Source organism: Artemia sp. Qi Xiang Cuo, chromosome 13 (assembly GCF_049724085.1).
Source record: "Artemia sp. Qi Xiang Cuo chromosome 13, ASM4972408v1, whole genome shotgun sequence".
NCBI classification, from domain to species: domain Eukaryota; kingdom Metazoa; phylum Arthropoda; class Branchiopoda; order Anostraca; family Artemiidae; genus Artemia; species Artemia sp. Qi Xiang Cuo.
Genome location: NC_142806.1, coordinates 45858941 through 45878434, shown reverse-complemented (window position 1 = coordinate 45878434; position 19494 = coordinate 45858941). Strand labels below are relative to the sequence as shown.

The following is a 19494-nucleotide window of genomic DNA, read 5'->3' as shown; positions in this document are numbered from 1 at the left end:
AAGGATTGAGGTACACTCCTTCAGTTACGTGTATAAAGATGCATTATGAGATTTTAGTTTTCATAAAAATGCGATTTGATGTCTGAAATTTTTATATAAACACTTGTTTCGAAACAGAAATGTTACTAGTGGGATTAGATATATTATGTAAAATATATTATTATATATTATATATATATATATATATATATATATATATATATATATATATATATATATATATATATATATATATATATATATATATATATATATAATATATATATAATATATATATATATATATATATATATATATATATATATATATATATATATATATATATATATATATATATATATATATATATATATATATATATATATATATATATATATATATATATATATATATATATATATATATATATATAAAGTTTCGATTCTTTTTTTTTTTTTTTTAAGCGTGCTAACTTAGATGCCAAATGATCATATAATTCTCTATTGCAGTATCGGTACATCACAGAAGTATTACAGTGGCGATCACAAAGAACTAGTGATCACGTTTTATTCACTCTTCTTGGTTCTAAAGGTGTGCCAACAGCAACTATGAATTGTGCCCAGTTACATAAGAAAGCAGAACGAATCGGGATTATGCTTTTAGAAAGGGCACGAGTTAACACAAACGATAGAGTGGCTCTGGTCTTCCCCCCTGGTCTTGACTTGATATGTGCGTTTTATGCCTGTATGTATGTTGGTAAGTTACTTTTCTTCTTTAAAATTAAAGTTCCATATTGTGGTTAAGTTGCATTTTGCAATACCAGAGAAAAGTTAGTGTTGGATTATGGTCTTTTTGGAACATTAGAAAACGGCGATCTTTCTTTTTTTTAATGAATGGCCGAAAAAAAGAACCTTTTGTTTCAAAAAAGGCGTCAATTTTTACTGATTGGAGTCAAATGCCCAGTCTTTCCTGATTAAAATTGTAATTTTTGTATTAGAACTTTTAGTCTGTAAAGTGAACTTTTAGTCTGTAAAGTCTATTAATGTGAAATTCAGTTTTGCTCGCTTGTAAAATTTGATTTCGAGTAGAATTTTTATTGTTCGATAAAGAAAAGACACAAAGCAAAATTATAAGTAAACCTTTCTTGCTTTTGCTCCATTCTTTCGCCCATTGTCCTCAGTCCATTTGAAGATAAGAATTAAGGCAATTCACATTTTTCTAAGATTTTTTTTGTTCTAAGCGGAAAAAACTGAAGAGATGACAAGGAAATTTTTGATGATTTTATAATGACTATGTCTGAATACATTTTTCTTCCTTGTAGAAATTATATTATTTTTTCCTGTTATTTATTACTTATATTATTTATATGTTTGTGTAAAAAAAAAGTTTCTTTGTTTTGGAAGAAATTATTTTATTTCTTTGAAGACTTAAATTATCTGGCTAGTGCTGTTTTGATCTGTATAAGATACAACATTTACGTCTTTTGTTTTAGATATGGGCTTGCAAGACTGTAAATCAGGAGTGGAAATAGGGAATAGAGCCAGAGCCTCCTTGACTGCAGGGTGGCTGCAGTCGTGAAATTGAATTCTTATTTGCTGTCTTTAATCCCACCTGCAACAGTAATATTTTGTAATAGCCTATTAAGGCTTTATTTTTTTTTTTCGCGTGGGAATCAGGTATTATTGGTCGGCTTCTGGTGCCAGAGATGACTGCGAAATCAAGCTCTGCTTTATTTCCACTGTGCTTTCACCGAATCTTCTTTCCTTTTTTTTCTCGATTGCAGCACTAATAAGAAGTAAGTAGTAACTAATTTAATTAAGTAACTAAAGTAACTAAGTGTACAGGATGTAGTAATTTTCACCCTTATACATTAAAGGGTTAAAACCTTTTTTACTTTAGGAGTTGTACCAGTGACAATTCGGCCGCCTCACCCTCAGAACCTTCAGACGACACTTCCTACTGTTCGAATGATTGTGGACGTTGGTAAAGCGACGGTTATTCTCTCTACTCAAAATGTTGTCAAGCTCCTCAAATCAAAAGTAAGTCGTTTTTATTACAAAGCGGTAAATGCCGCTGAAAATATTTCGAAGGGGTCAACTATTCACAACCATAGATGGCGAGGGGAAATATGCGCATCAGAGGGGTCTTTTATGGAAGAAAACATTATAGTGGCAGTAGAATCCTTTTCTGTTTATTTGAAAGCTATACCCTCGTGTACGCCGTCTCTTCTGTTTGACTTACTTTATAAGGTCACCTACAAATGACATTAAGTTAATTGTACATTCTTTGTCCTTTTTCTAGGTCCAAATGCCACGGAAAGAAAGCGTGGGTATCCGTATCTATGGGTCTTAAATTGCAAATTTAGAGTTGAAGCTAATTTGTATACTCAATAAAGTTATTAAATTATAAAAGTTAATCTGGAGCTTTTTAAGTTTCCATGTGCTTTTGTGTTTCTTCTTGCTTAAGAAAGTTTTGCCTTTTCCCATTTCTTTTTAATTTAAGAAGAAACAAAGTCTAGATAATTCGTGTTTCAGTCCTATTTTTAACTTTTCCTATTTTTAACTTAATTTAAATCATTTCTTTCATGAACAAAAGGAAAAAATGTGCTGGGGCTATTACAAACGACCCACAAGTAGTAGAACTCATTTTTCAGGGCAGAATGTATCCACATCTGTGACCCCCTCCCCCTATTCTTATTTCAGATAACACATCTTGAAGTGTGAACGTTGCACCATTTTATCATGACTGTTTTACAGGCTGATTCCTTTGTGCCAATGTGTGTGAACTTAAATTCTACTAGAGGAAAATCAAGCTATTTAATGCTGTATAAGCAAAGGCGAATTTTCAAGCAATTTTTTGAAGTTAATTAATTAAAATTGTTTGAATTTATCGAAAAAATCTAAAGAATTTTGCTTGTGTCATTGGATGACTTACCTATAAAATTTTTGGGCATGTATCCCTCACGTTTGCTTTAAAATGGGAGGGAGTATTTTGGGGCGTGCCACCCTTACCTCCGTTCTCCCCGTGCCGAGATCCTGATATTTTTAAATTGTCTTATATTTTTCTTATAATTTCTGTTTTGTTTGTGTTTTCATCGAGCTTGTCCCCCACCCACCGAACAAAATGGTGCCTACGTGTCTGACGTGTTGTGTTTGCTTTTTATAAGCTTAAGGATTTTAAGACAGATTCTATGAAACTTAGGATCAAATTTTGCTTAAATGGGATGTGATACTTCTCTGAGATTAGGAGGGGGGACAGTATTTCTTATGGGGTTTTGAACATCCCGATGCTTCTTGATGGTTGAAAACGTAGGAAGAAATGACTTTAAGGACGTAAAGGTCAGCGGAAATGAGCATGAGGAGGATTCTAATACTTTAAACAGTACATCCTTTGCCCCAAACATCCACCTTCCTTTCATTCACATCATTATTCTGAGGGAGGGAGGGGGTAAATAGCATCAGAGAGAATCTCCCTTGGGTGCAGTATGATTGAGAAGTCATGTTGTCGGTAGAGACGCAGGTATAGTCATGTCTCTCAACGTTTGAAATTAATTACTGATCTAGATTGATTGATTTGATGATGTTCTATTGTTTTCATACTGAGCTGTTGTCACATTTGCTTAATGGATGATGCCACTTTGACCTTCCTTGTTGGTTTTATCTGACTTGCAAATTGTTTCTGCTCTATTCTCGCTTGAAATTAGTAATTGTGTAATGGAAAAAGTAGTGCTCAGTTTTGACATGTTTGTTGTCTAGTCGCATCTTTTAATTAGTTATATTCAGGCTCAAAGATTTTTCGACTTAGATTACGTACTTAGGATCGTATCTTAGTTCAATCCTGTTAGAACAATAAAATTGATTTTGTGTTGGCTGTTTAATGTGCTATTATACTGTAGTAGCAAAAAAGGTATATACTAGGCAAAGATGTAGGGGAAAGGCCCTTGGACGCGATGCTACTACTACCATCAACTCCCTGCAGCACCAAGCTGCCCTAGGTCAACACGGATACACACGCTTCTCCATCCTGATCTATTCAAAGCCTTCCTCCTTACACCCTCACAAAAGTTCATATTGCCCTTAAATGTTTCCTTACGTCATCCTCCTGCCCCATGATATTTGGGGGGACGCGATACTCCCCTCTAAATATAGGTTCTTATAAAAAAAAAATCATGAATGTATTTGGCCAAATAATTTTGGAACCATGAGCAGTGCACAGGATATAATGTCCAAAAAATTATCAATGAAAAAGGAAAAAACGACATCATGTGATGGCCGAAGGCTCGAGCTTCCAACTGGAACAGGGTTGCGGGAAGCAAAAAGTAGTCCGCAGAACTGTCTTTCTGCTAATCAAAGAGCAAACCTGGCTCTTTGGATCATTTAGGGGCCGGTGGCCTTGAGCGCTGACCGAGCAAGCAGGTCCTTTCACAGGGAATCATAATCTCGAAAACTATAGGAAGGGGACGAGCGATTAAAATCTGGGAAATTATCATTGAAAGAATAGAGAAACTTAACATGGGATAACCTCATCAGCTTGACTCTTTCACTGCCTCTGCTTCATTATGCTGCATGGAGGGAATTTTAGGCCCAGTTCAAATTACTAGGCTGCAATGATGTGAAGAGCAAAGAGAGGGCCCAATAAGGGAGTACTCGGTCTAAGCTGCCGAACGAACTGAATTATAATTTAACCCTCAGTTCCCACGTGTAGCTATTTGCAGAAAAGTGCAGTTGGAACAGTGCATTTAATTTACGATAAAAAATGCATAAAAATACCTGGAAAATTGTATAAATGATCCAGAAAAATCGCAACTACCTTTATTTTAACTGCCAGAAATGAATTTCAATCCACTTGCTGCTGTTGAGCTTCTTTTATTACTACAAAGAAGAAAATAGGGATAATTTCCAGATTATAGCCTATAAACAATTGAACAATCAAGTATTCATTCTATTTCAGAACTCGTTTTCTGACATGCATTGAAATATTCCGAAGCGTGTGGATTTGGGTTTCTTTCAACAAAAAAAGCTGGTAAAAAGTCGTCCGCAATTCGCAAGATATCTGTGGTTAGCCGCATTTGGAACCTTGAGGTGAAGTGCGGTTTTTATGTGTCAAAATACAAAAAAGTGCATTTTAGGTCAATTTTTTCCTTTTTTTTGTGGGGTGGGGCGTGAATTTTTCGGACCGATTTTTAGAGCTGGCGAATCTGCTGTGTTTTTTTTTTCAAATTTATTTTGTCTGCATTAGATAAATTATTTTTGTTTTAGGAGGCTAGTAATGTGGTTGACCAGAAAACTTGGCCTTTAATATTGGACACAGACGACCTTCCTAAGAAAAGACTGGCCAACTTTTACAGGCCACCAACACCAGAGATGTTAGCGTATTTGGATTTCAGGTGATTATTCTGTTGCTAACTCTTCAATAAAAAAAGGTCGTCGGTAGAGTAGTAGCTCATTATGTTTTGCTTGTCATGCCCGCAAACAAAGGGCATATCTCACAGACTGTATTTTGCGCTTCTGTAAGTCCTTTCGTGAGTATCAGTCCACTGGTTGTGGGGGTTTCACCTACCTCCTTAATCGTAAAGAAGGCCAAATATGTCTGAGACAAAAAATGTTTGAACTCTTAGCTCGAAGACTATCTGACATAATTTTCTTACCATATAATTTAATTATATATTTTAAAATAAACTACATATTATAAATTATATAAATATTTAATTTATGTATTTATAAGCTATGTATTAGTAATTATATATTTACAAGCTATAAATGGTAATAAATGATTTAATTAAATAAATTTTATATCAGTGTTTAATATATTTAATTTATTTAATTTTACATACAAAAATAACGTCAAATTATAGAACAAAACCCTGTACACTTCAGTTACTGCAGTACAACGGGGATGAGACTCATGGGAACAGAAGTTTGAATTACTGTATGCCAATGAGAAGTCTAGCTTATGCTTAAGACTAAATTAGAAATCTATACTCTTTAAATTTTTCTTATTAAAGCCCTTGCAGAATGAAAACTACTCACTAGAAAAGATTAGAACTTTTTTCCGCTCCCCTTAAAAATCAGAAAAGAGTGAGAGTCGGCCTTTGGGGGTGTGCTCAATAATATGTCTAGGAATTTTTTCGAAGGAAATAAGTTGACTGTTGAATCCTTTTCTAAATATCAAGGAGGCACACTTGTGCCTCTTTAAAGAGGCGACCCACCACAATGTTAAACGATCTCCTAGAGGTCGCGTACTAGAGGTTGCAGAAAGACGGCGGTGATCGCATTTTGTAGCCCAAGCTCAAACTAAGAAGCGTGCAAAATTTTATCCTCCTCCGACTTTATCTTCATGGGGTAAACTGGGCCGGAAGTTTCGACCCTCCCACCACAGCCCCCCGTTAACGTTGTCCGATTAGGCTAAAATTAAGAGGTTAAGCTTTCCTAGGGCCTGGGAGCTTATCCTCGAAATTTCAGCTCAATCCGATCACTCCTTCCCTGTTTTCCAAAAACCAGATATAGCCACTTAATGTTCATTTCTCTTTTTTTTTTATTAGCCACGCCTACAGGCCACAGTTGGCAACGGATCCGGGTTAATGAGGACTCATTCGAAGCGGAATTCGACCTGTTAGGGCCTTTTGATATTTTCAGACCGAAAAAATTATCCCCCGAATTTACATTTACGAAAAACCTCGTTTTCCTATAAGAGCCCATGTTAAATTTTCCCACCACAGCCCCCCTTTAACGTTGTCCGATCCGGCTGAAATTTAGAAGATAAGTTTTCCTTGGACCTGGGAGCTTATCCTCGAAATTTCAGCTCAATCCGATTACTTCTTCCCTGTTTTCCAAAAACCAAATATCAAGTTTTGTGGGGATTTGCTTGCGTCAAAAATAGATTCCACATACTAAAAATACAAGAACAATTGTGTCTCTTTGGTACAGTGGTCGATACTCCTGACTATCAGGCGGAAGACTCGGGTTCGATTCCCCGTCAGAGGAAATTTATTATATACAGAACTTAAAGTTTAAAAAAGAAACTCAGTTTCTTTTTTAAATTATTTGAAAAAAACTACGTTTTCTAAAGAGTTAAAGAGGCTGAGTTACAAGGTTGAACCTTAAAACGTACAGGGATTACGAGGCACAGTTGGGGGGCTGTTAAAGAGGATGAGTCACAAGTTCGAACCTTAAAACGATCAGGGATTAGGAGGTGCAGTTGGGGGGCTGCCGCCCCCCAAACCCCCGCTTCCGTATATGAAAGGGGCTGTGCCCTCCTCAACGCCTCGCTCTTTACGCTAAAGTTTTTATTGTTTAAAAAAAGAGTTGTAAGAAAGTCAAACTTTAGCGTAAAGAGCGAGGCGTTGAGGAGGGATCAGCCCCTTTCATATACGGAAGCGGGGTTTGGGGGCGGCAGCCCCAACTGCACCTCCTAATCCCTGTACGTTTTAAGGTTCGAACTTGTGACTCAGCCTCTTTAACTCTTTAGAAAACGTAGTTTTTTTTCAAATAATCATCAGAATAGATACGCTATATTCTGGAGTACAAACCTGTAAAATAAAATTAAAACATTTTACGGTCTGCTAAAAAAATTGAAACAGTAATTGAAGTTAAGAACATAAACATCAATAATATAACAGAATTGACCGGGTCTACTCATAATTTTTGTTAATTAGAATATCATTAATTAAGTGCTGTTATATTTAATTATTAGTTATTTTAATTTTAAGTATTATTTTTATATTACTTATAAAACATAAATTGCTGTGCAAGTAGTTCGTCAATGAAGGTTTGAGTACACCTGATTGTTAACTCACAAAATAATAAAACTTAATTTAAATTAAAGTATTATTTTTATGTTAATTAAAAAAATATGAATACATTTTAATTGCTGTGCAAGTAGATCTCCAATGCAGCTAAGTATAGAGCATTATTACCCTGTAAATCTAACTTTATGCAATAGCGTTTATGAAATGACGAAAATTGATTGAGCCTAGCCATAACTTTGGTCAGCGTATTAATTGCTTTGGTCAGCGTAATAATAAATTTCAATTGCTGTGCAAGTAGTTCGTCAATAAAGCTTGGTGTAGTGGATTATTAATCCGTAAATCGAGCTTGAAGAGCGGCGGCTATAGAGTATGCGAATGCATCATTGGAAAAAAAGTAATTCATGAATCTAGATTTCTTATCATTAGATGATCGATCATAATTTTAACCTGACAATTTGAGGTATAGTTTGCCGAATAGGTTTAACAAGCAATGGAAAGTTCTGTTATTTTTGAATTTACATGTGATGCTCTGCTTTTGGGTTGACACCTGAAGCGTGAAATTAACAGTGCGGTGGAAAGCTATTAGGTTGCAAAATTCTACTAAATATTGTGTTTAAACCGGGGAAATTGAAAAAGACCCAACTTTTGGTGTTTGGATATTGCAATTATCTATAATAGGGCCTATAGTAGTAGGCTATATAGTACTGGATTTCCAAAACACTGGATTTGCCACTGCTTAGCTTTGATCCTATATGTTAGGACTACTTAAAAGTATAGATTGCACCGTTTAGTGGGTCAAATATCTCTTGGGTCACCGAATTACAATATCCCGTTAAAATCTTCAGGTTTCAAAGCATTGTTTGTTATTTCATCTTTAGGCACATATTTCTTAGCAAAAAAAGAAGAAAAATCGTATTTGTGTCATTGGTTTATTTGAAAAGCCTTTTTTTTTATTTATATCCTTGTTTAAATTCAATTTTCACTTATTTGTACTTTAATATCTTTTGTCCTTTCAAAACAGTGTATCTACCACTGGAATGCTAGCTGGGATCAAAGTATCACATGCAAGTCTGACCTCGTTGTGTCGATCCATGAAGCAAGCTTGTGAACTCTACCCTTCCCGCCATGTTGCTTTGTGTTTGGATCCTTATTGTGGACTCGGCTTTGCTCTCTGGGTCTTATCCAGGTAAGACCACGGAAATTTTTCGGCTTTGAGTTGAGATTTTTGAAATATATTGTACAAAAATTGTAGTTTTATGTAAATTGTGCATACATCATATTCATTATTCATTAAAACATTATCCTGTATCATTCGTGTTTGGACAAATATTAAAAGGAGGAGACCCCCCCCCCTGGATAAGTACGGCTGGGAATCTGTTTATTTAGTGTCTTAGTGCTGTAGGAAACAAAGTAAATTTCCCCGAAATGATTTTAAATCAGAATCTGAATGCGAGAATGTGTCTTAGGAAATTGCCTTTCATGGAGGAAATTTGCCATTGGATGAAATTGCCTTCCACGTTAGAAAAATCTCTGATGTGACTTCTAGTGTCGTTGGATATATAACCCTAAGTAAATGCGAAGATAATACTAAATACCCTTCATACTACCAAAGAGTATAGCTAATGAAAAAAATTGGGCTAATTTTTCCAATACAGTGGAGCTGCAATATAAAACGAAACTTTCGAATACTGTTATTGTACAAACGACAAACTTCGTAATTGGACATTGTTAAACTAGTGGAAGAATTAAAATGTACGATGCATTTGAAAGCCCAGCCTTGGAGTTGTAACGAGGAAGAATGGGGTACAGTTGTATACATTTTTATTTTCAGATACTTCAATTTTTTAAACGGGTTGGTATTGCGTCCGTCGATGACGCTTGTCCCTCGTGCAATCGAAATATTCGAAAGTTTGTTTTAATTTTTTCTACATCACTGTATTGGTAACATTAATTCCAGTTTTTATTGGTTTTATTTCTTGTTTTTATGGATAGCCCTCATTAGTTAGTAAAACGTCAAAGCCCTTTGACCCGCTGTCATGGGGTCGTAGGTTCAAATCTCACTGATGACAGATGTTTCATGCCAAATTCGTTTTATTCTTATCTGGCATTCTCCATATCTAGTCCATATACTCAAATAGCCTTAATTGATGGCAGATATTTGGAAAAATAGAAATAGTAGTTTTCTTGACTTTTGATCTCAGAGCCTGATAATACAGAGTAAAAAACGACACAGTGTGTCGGTAGCATATAAACGTGAAATGTTTAATCATAAGCTATAGGTCGGTATGTAAGAAAGCAAAGTGTAAACAAATAAAAAAGTTCGAATAGGAATAGCTTTCTATCATAAGAATAAAGGAATTATCTGTGTTTTTCTAAGATTCCTTGGGAGGTAAAATTAATAAAAAAAAAAAAAAAAAAAAAAAAAGAACGAATAAAGTTTCAGCTTTGATTATTCCTTTATTCTCGGTGAGTCGTTCTGAGTGTGTTCTAAGGCCTACATTGTATTTGATCTTTCTGTACAAATTTTTTCTTAAATACAACACAATATTTTCTGTGGAAATTTCCTTGTACGAAATATAGTATTACACTATAAATATATCTCCGAATGGAAGTGAAGGAAAAGTCTTGGATTTTGTCACTATGAACTGTATGTAATCTCCAAATCAGATGTAACATTCTAAAAATTATGCATTGAAACAATATCTGAAATTAAACTGTTCTCTTGACTTTTTATTTCAGAAGAAAAAATTGTCTTTATTCTCAGAGCCTTCAGCTTAATTTAAAAATTCAAATATTCTATTATTAAATTTTAAAAATTTTAAATTCTAAAATTCTGATTTTTTCAGTTTATAAGAACCTGAGTTTTCATTGAGCTGGCAAAAGAAGTTCAAATTAAGAGGGTTCCTGTTGATACATGGAATTTTTTGTCACACTAGAGTAGGAAATGAATATTTTTTTGTGTTCAGGGAAGGCGATTACATCCAGATTCTACAAAAAAATCCAAGAAATTAATTAATCTAATGGATTAATCCAATAATTCATCCAAGAAATTACAAAAAAAAAAAAAAAATTGTTTAATAGATGATAATATATCGTCTAATGCAAAATCTAGGGGCAGGAACCACCTTCCCCTTTCCTTGGCTTGGACATAGTTTAATTTTGTACTGGTTTTACTTGCATTTATTACGCCTCTAGCAGATCACCCTGGCTTGGGAGCTCACCTCTAGGAGATCACCCTGGCTTCACCAGGCTTGGGAGCTCACCGTGGCTTGGCAGCTTACTCTGGCTTCCTCATCTTTAAACAAGGGCAAGCAAGGCATGGAATCTAACTAACTTTACAAAGCTTTATAATTTAGGCATTGGAAAGTTCTGTGAGAAGATTTGACATTATTCTAAAACATAGTACATTCTATTTACGATTTTGTTTCAACCTTACTAGCCCCATTCATTGTATAATAAATAACGGTAGTTTAATTTGTTTTCTAGTGTCTACTCTGGCCACCATTCAATATTGATTCCTCCATCTGAAGTGGAGGTAAATCCAGGTCTATGGTTGACAGCAGTTAGTCAAAACAAAGTGCGAGATACCTTTTGCTCTTATGGTAAGTTTTTCTTCTGAATGTTATGGCCCAATCCTGCTAAATCTTGGTTTATTCATGATATTACTTTTAGCTTCGTATTATTGATCGTGTAGTTTATATTAGGAAGAAAATATAGTTAACTCACTCATTAGATACTAATTGTTAAGTCATTAAGTCGTTCTTACGTTATAAATGCGTCATTTTTCTGAACTAAGAAACTGGTTCCTGATTTCAAGCTAGTCAGCGTTCCAAGTTTTTCATTTCTCCTCTTCTTCTTCCCTAATGCTCTCGAGGTGCGGATAATATGCTAGTATTTTATATGTTCATTTCAATTACATTGAATCAAACCTTAGAATGACTCCGGAGTTTTTCATCCTGTAGAAATTTGAGTTACGTCTTCATTTTGTCAACGCTTCTATATTCCAGAAATGCAAATGAAACTGGAAAAAGTAAAAAGCCAAAACAGCTTTTTATATCGATCAAGGAGGAATCGACATATGGGAAAATGGACAGTACAATAACTTAAAATCCTAATATAATTTAACAGAAGATTAATTCTAGTGTTTTATACTTGAAAGGGGCATCCAAACTGTACCTTCTAATAAGCAGGGATAGGTCTAAGTTATTTCTAAGATTGACAAAATTTACATTTTAATTTTGTTTGTCGCGAGCGCATCTCGCGATAAAAAAAAACATTGTATAGAGGAAAAAAAAAACATATTTCCAGGAAAAAAAAGTAATTTTTTTTATACTTTTCTTGTAGTCATGAATATAGACAATTCGCCAAAAAAAATCGAATATATGGCCTTGAAATTTTCTATATAAACACAACTTATATACAATGATATATAAACTTCTATTAAAACTACATACTAGTCATGTAGTCATGAATCTGAACAATATACAAAAATCAAATATCCGATTTAAACACAATTATATATAACCAACATATATTCATACATAAGGAATTTTTGGTGAACCTGTGACAGCTTCTACGAATATTTTTCAAATTAAAAACCAAATTATTAACCATCATAAAAGATATCCCGTTTGATAATAGCTTCTTTAATAAATCAACAAGAGTTGTTTACTCGTTGGATCGTTGGAAGAGGCTTGATTCTTTGACAGCTTCCGTGTAAGTAATTCTTTGTCTTGATTTCACCCAAATTGTCCCATATGAAGTGTGAACGTGACGATCTGAATATTTGTTTTGTATAGTCAGCCTTTTCATATTGATATCCCAATTCTTGTATGGCTGTGATTGAAAGAGTATAGATGACAGGAATTTGTATCCTGTACGGGCTATATTTTCATATGCTATCTTTGTTCTACTTATCAGTAACCCGATCATAACTCGTTCCTCCTTGAGTTGCCTTATTAGCTAAACTATTTCTCTTCCATTGCTCGCAGGGTATCTTAAGTAAATCAGTCTTACTATCCCTGAAACAGAAAACCTGAATGCTCAGTGTAATTTATCAGTGTTACAGAATTGATTGTTTAATGGTCTTATTTAAGGATGATCTCATATTTGTTTCCTATCATTTTACTGTTTGGGTATAGTGGGAGGAGGGGGTGGATATAAGACTCAGACTACCAAAAGCGCAACAAGGCTATTTCTTTAAAACAAGAAAAATTTCATTCTGAAAGAAATATACTACAGTATATTGGTACGCTGATCTTGAACATTGAGTTGAAATGTTTAGTTACCAGATATTCAAACAACGGAACAAGATACCAAAGGATAGAAATAGCCGTTTTAAGTCATCTTTTACTATCGTTTGGAGAGAAAATGTTCGATTTCTTATGGCTGTTTGTGTTTGACCATGGGAGAATGTGCTAAAACCAGGCACATTCTTAAGGGTGGAGGGGAGGGCGTGATGAGCCTTCAGGCGTATGCACTGACTATCAGGAATATTATTGTTTTTATGATGTTTCTCTACATTTTTTTTTGTGTTTTTCATATAGATCATCTATTTTGGATGCTTTTTAGGAATTCGCCCCCCCTGGAAATCTAAGGGGCTGATACACATAACATTACCCATCTTTCTGTTTATCTATTGTTAATCACGCTATCTTTTGTAGGTGTAATGGAGTTGTGCACCAAAGGACTGGGTGCTGGTAATGCCTTAAACCTTCTCAAGCAGCGGAATATCAACCTGTCGTGTGTACGAACATGTGTAGTCGTTGCCGAAGAACGTCCTCGAGTCCAACTGACCAATTCATTCACTAAGTTATTTTCCAGTCTTGGAATGTCCCAAAGAGCAGTATCTACGTCCTTTGGGTGCCGAGTTAATATCGCTATCTGTCTACAGGTATGATTCTTACCTCGGATCATTTAGATGAAAAAGTTTTCAAGTAATAGATAAGGATAATCTCTCTAAACACCCTTCATGTATCCCTAAAAAAATTATAATTTAATTTAATAGTTCGTTATGTATAACTTGTATTTATAATTTGTTTATATTTACAGTTTAAATTATAATCTGTCCGAATAAAACACGATGAATTGCATATAAAATATGATATTTGGGTAAAGATACTTACTTACTTTACTTAAAGCTCTTGCTCGGCAGCGTCACCAGCGTAGAGGGAACCAGTCGTCAGCGCCGTCAGTCTTCTCCAGAGTGGTCGGTTCAGGGCGAGGGTTGTCACTTCAGCCGGGTTGATGTTTCTGGAGGCGAGCCGATCACGGATGACGTCCACCCATCTGGTGCTCGGTCTTCCCCTAGGACGCCTCCAGCCGTTTGCAGCTGGGTCGAACTCGAAGATGAGTCAGGCGGTTGGGCAGGCAGACGGAGCAGATGACCAGACCAACGCAGCGAGTGAGATTCAAGCTGCTCGGACAGGGTTGGGAGTTTGAAGGACCTGAGGAGTTCCAAATTTCAGACCCTGTCGGGCCGTTGGGAGCATCTAATTTTTTCGAAGGTGTATCGGATGGATGGCATCTACCTTTAGCATCTGTGTCTGAGTCAGCCACCAAGTCTCAGGAGAATAGAGCATAACACTGGCAACCAAAGCAGAATACATTCGAGCTTTGGTGAGACGGCTGATCTGGGGTTTATGGAAGACTGTTTTTAGAAGGCGACCGAAGACAGAGTTTGCTTTTGCCGCTCTTGCTGATATTTCGGCATCTAGGCTTCCGTTTGAGCAGACAATTGAACCAAGGTAGGTAAACTGCTTGACTACCTCTACAGTCTGGCCACAAATTTCCACAGATGAAAGGGGGTTGGACGGCTTTTTCTCAACAGGCATTATCTTGGTCTTCGACCAATTTATTTTCAGACCGAATTTCTCAGCGGCAGAGGCCTGTGTTTCCTGTGTTTTTTTGAGTTCACTATTTTTTTCGAATATTCGCGCCACGTCGTCGGCAAAGTCGACGTCTTAAATAACTCTTCCAGAAAACTCTATGCCAAACGACTGCACCTGCTGTGTTTTATTCAGGATGTGGTCTATTACACAGTTAGAGATCTCAGGTGCAGCGGCACATCCTTGCCGGACACCATTTTTGATTTTGAAATATCCAGAAAGCCGTCCATTTACGATCACCGCACTTTCAGTGTTATTATACAGCTCTTTGAGGAGACGGACGATTTTCGAGGGTACGCCAGCAGACTGGAGGATTAGCCATAGTGACTGCATATCGGCAGTGTCGAAGGCAGATCGAAAATCTACAAAGGCACTGTACGCCTTACTCTTATAGTCAAGAGTTTTCTCTTCTAGCTGTCTTATCGTATGGATTTGCTCGGTGGTGGACCTGCCTGGCATGAAGCCAGCTTGCTGGGGGCGACGCAGGGCATGGAGGTATCTTGTTGCCCGTTTGAGAAGCAGCATAGCGAAGAGCTTTCCAGGAACTGAGAGTAAAATTATGCCACGATAATTGATACATTCTGCTTTGCTCCCCTTCCTCTTGTAGATTGGCACAAGTAGGCCCTTCTTCCAGTCTGAGGGGATTTTTTCAGAGTGCCACACAAGGTTAAACAGCATTTGTAGCCAGAGGATCATGGCTGGACCCCCATTTTTAAGGAATTCCGATGTTAGGCCACATATTCCTGGCGCTTTGTTATTCTTTAGCTTGCGGGTATATATTGTCTTTACATATAACCCTGCACGGTCATTTACACCCCCTCCCCCCGCCACCACTGAAGTGTGAAAATTTAGGTCCTAATATATGTTTTTGGTTTATGTGATAAATGAAAAATACTCAATTTATGGTTCGAACTTGCTATCCTTTTTTGATACTTAGTTTAAGAAATATCTTTGTTTTCAATTCGGTATCATACTGTACTATTTTCATGCTATTATTTGATTTTATCATGGACAATTTCTTGGTTTATTTGATACTCGTGCGTTTTCACACAATGACCTGCGATATTGCTCTTTGGTGCGTCATTTGTGGCTCAAGGGCTACCAAGATTGTCTCTACTATTTCTTTTCTTTCCACAAGGTTGCTTATTAAAAGTCTTTTAGCTAAAATTGAAATAACTGTGTTTCGATTTTTTTTTTTTAAAGGATGTATTGAATGAATGTGTTTGTAATTTTTCAGGGTGCATCGAGTCCTGATCCATCTACCGTCTATGTCGATCTCCGAGCATTGAGACATGATAGAGTATCACTTGTAGAAAGAGGAGCACCGCACAGTCTGTGTCTTTTAGAAAGTGGAAAACTCTTACCTGGTGTTAAAGTAATTATTGCTGACCCTGACACTAAAGGACAACTGGGAGATTCTCATCTCGGGGAGGTAATTGTCTTTATTCTCTAGGCTACTTTTCGGGGTGTTAAGGGTGGCCTACTCAACTAAGCCCCATTTCCCAATCAGCTTCTTCCTTTGAATTTTCTTGCATTTCGTGAAACAAACTTGAATAATAATCAATTATACTTGTGATTTGACTGACTCTTATTAAAATTCAAAGCTGATTAACCTCAATCCGAGAAAATGAGTGCATGGGCCCCGGCACTCGGCACGCAGTAAGCTTGTATATATTTGATTCTCTAATTACGTATCAGCATAATTATCGTGTTATCCTTCAGTTTTAAATCAGGAGGTATCAAATTCGCAATATTAAAAAATTCTAGCGTGGATTCAATTCCTCCTTCCTGTGAATTCACCAAAGAATCAACCATTTTATAGGATTTGTTTCTTCTGGGACTTGATGGGATCATTCCTGTCGCTTTTCTTCTACCCGGAGATTTTGCTGTCTATTGTTTCCATTTGGGTTTTATTATGATACTTATTGTCGCATGTCTTCTAGCTGTAGATCTCGTTTGCACTTCATTTTCGTATATCATTGAATCATTACCACAGACATATTTCTATACTTTCTCTGTAACTGTTCTGATTCATTCAAAATCATTTGTAGTTTCGCATGACGTCATAGATACCTAAATAGTCTCTTTCCCAGCTTTTCGTCGGTCACTAGAGCACTCTTTTAAGTTGGGTTGGCGCAGTGATTAAGGCGTGAGGCTTAGGATGAGGTCCCCATTGGGTCGTGGGTTCTTACCATCTGGTCGTGGGGTCTAGCCCCATACCTAACAAAAAATTTTAGTTACCCAGTGTGGTAATAGGCTCTAAACGTATTATTTATTCATTTTATTCCCCGACCACTTTATATAAATGGCGTAGTCACTAAAATTTGGTAGATGGCTCAATAGATCAGAAATAGTGCCCTTCTCAAGGGCACTATTTTAGGAACGTATTTTATTTTAGAAACGTCGAAAGGCCAAATAAGTATGCATCCAGAGCCGGCATGATCTCTGCAGCCCCAGGAGTAATAGCCCTAAAAAAAAACTATGTTAGCCCCTTTATTCAAAGATAGGTTTTAGTATAAAAAAGGCGGACATATTCCAATCAGCTTGTGAATGCTTAGGGGTCGTGTGCTAGGCAAAGGTATCCCTGAGTATCCCAAATAAATAATCGAGAAACGATTACCCGGGTTAAGATATCGGATTTTTTTGGAAGGAAAGGACTCAAGGTAAAACGAAAGATGTTGAGCACATTCTGTGGAGGACTTTAAGCTTTACTTGATTATTCATTTTAATTTGTGTTTCTTTTAGGTTTCATCTATCCAGAGGTAGTATCTCTCATTTTTAAGTTTAATGTGATTGTTCATTTTAGGCCTTAGTCATTTATTTAAAGTAACATCTATTCGTTTTAAGTTTGTATTATTATATGACTATTTCTGGTCGTTTTAGGTTTTTTATATGTGTTTTTTTTTTTACTTTTTCTTTAAAAAATATTTTGTCATTAATACTCAGCAACTCCAAAACTCTTCAAAAATATCAATTACATTAAAATTAACATAATCTTCTTAGTGAAGAAACGAATTCATCCACCTGTAACACATATATGTTACCGTGAATGTTCGATATTCGTGAATGTCGACATTCACCAGTGAATGTCCGAAATACCTTTTTTTTTTCTCCTTGGATTTAGTCAGTGATGCCAGTCAACTTTTTCAGTTTAATGCAAGGTCTGATGGTGACAAATTAGATTAGGTTTTTAACCCATTTCTGAGATTTATTACCAAACTTGTCCTAACTTCATCTAATGAATTGAAAATAAGCGAACGTCCGCGGATGAGTACGTCAAATGAGGGTGTCCCAGCCAATCAAACCATATTGCTTCGTTAGAGGAAAAGATACCAGGTGAACAACTATTAATCATTTAATGTAATTGTGTAATTAATTATCAATATTGATAATTAATTATGAAACATAATTTACTTGATCCTGCCGTGTATTAGAGCAATCATTCTTTTGTACTATTATATAGTCTGTAAGTGAATTCTTCGTTTATAAATATTATACGATAACACCTACAATTCGTCTTACAGGGAGTAGTCTCACAGGACGACTAGTCCCAGTAGTATCTGAGACTCAGTAGTCTCACAGGAACAACGTACGGTTGGACCATGTCAATGTGAGCTTTTCAGAAGTTAAATTGAGTAAATCTATAAAACAAACTTGTTAAGTTTAAAATGTTCACAAGTTTTAGACGCAAAAATATTTAATGTCATTTCATCCATACTAAAAAAAAAACTATAGTTGGTGAAAATGCGTTGTTGCTGTGTATTCTTTTTGTGTTTGTTTCTCTTCATTATTTTCGCATTTACATGAATAATTAAAAAATTCTAAATTGTAATAGGTCTCATTTTGTCGCATTTTCTGATACAGAAGTCAGAATCTGTATACAGTATTGTAGTCAAACTGAAAAAAAAAAAAAAAATAGGTTACTTATGTATGTTTCAGTGCTTCCTTTCCATAGAAAATATTTTCTGATTAAACAGATCTGTACTTGCGGAGGTTTATGTATAATATATGGAGATATATTGACATATACTTATGCTCTCCACCCCATCGTGGCGCATGCTGTTATTTCTTTCTTCCTTAGATTTGGGTTCAATCGCCTCACAACGTTACTGGGTACGATTCAGTTTATGGTGATGATGGCTCATGTTCCGATCATTTTAATGCCAAGCTAGTGACAGGAACTACTGGGGAAACTTATGCTCGAACTGGCTACCTTGGCTTCCTCAAGCGAACAGAGAGTGTATCTTCGGACGGAGGTATGTATAGCTCAGTCAGGGCTGTGAGTGGTTTCTTGAGTAAACATATTAGTGGAGTTTTCAAACGTGCAGTATTAGGTGTTAAAAGCCCTAGTATTATCTATGATCCGCCTTCCCCAGAATATTTATATATCATGACACTGCTGTTTTATGCAATAAGGTCATTTATCAGCAGATTGCTTTGTGTAGCGTTGTGCAGTAGATTACGTCTTGTTTTTCGCACATTTGCACACTACGTTATTATTATTATCTGGCTGCATTTAAACATTTTCTCTGTACCAATGAAAAACACACTAATCAAAAATTAACGGAGTTCATGAGAAGCTCAGTGAACCCATTTTGTCCTTAGAAGAAGAAAGGTGGGGAGAAAAATAGATCAGCTGGTTTTATTTTTTAGAGTGTGTCCTTTTCATGTCTAAGCATAAAGAACATTCTCAGGGACATCGTTTTTATCCAATCCAATGAGTCTGTTTTGGCCAATCGCGTTTCGATTGATGCAACCGATTCGGTATGAATTGTTCTCTGTTCTGCTCTGCTCCATGGGTTCTGCCAGAGTGGCTTTGTCACAGAATAAAAAGTTTAGCTATATAAACCCAGTGGTAGGAGGTATTCTAAGATATTTTGC

At 35.9% G+C, this 19494-nt stretch overlaps 1 protein-coding gene across 3 annotated transcripts in view; it reads left to right on the top strand.

The window, feature by feature from the left end:
- DIP2 (disco-interacting protein 2) overlaps nt 1-19494 on the top strand; it is a 298193-nt gene that overhangs the window by 270338 nt on the left and 8361 nt on the right. For all 3 annotated transcript variants that reach the window (XM_089099548.1, XM_089099547.1, XM_089099546.1), the window contains 8 exons: nt 489-735; nt 1879-2018; nt 5238-5365; nt 8748-8912; nt 11213-11328; nt 13390-13619; nt 15851-16045; nt 18695-18869. In XM_089099548.1, coding sequence (XP_088955674.1) covers nt 489-735; nt 1879-2018; nt 5238-5365; nt 8748-8912; nt 11213-11328; nt 13390-13619; nt 15851-16045; nt 18695-18869 — 1396 coding nt within the window. The remainder of the gene's footprint in view (nt 1-488; nt 736-1878; nt 2019-5237; nt 5366-8747; nt 8913-11212; nt 11329-13389; nt 13620-15850; nt 16046-18694; nt 18870-19494) is intronic.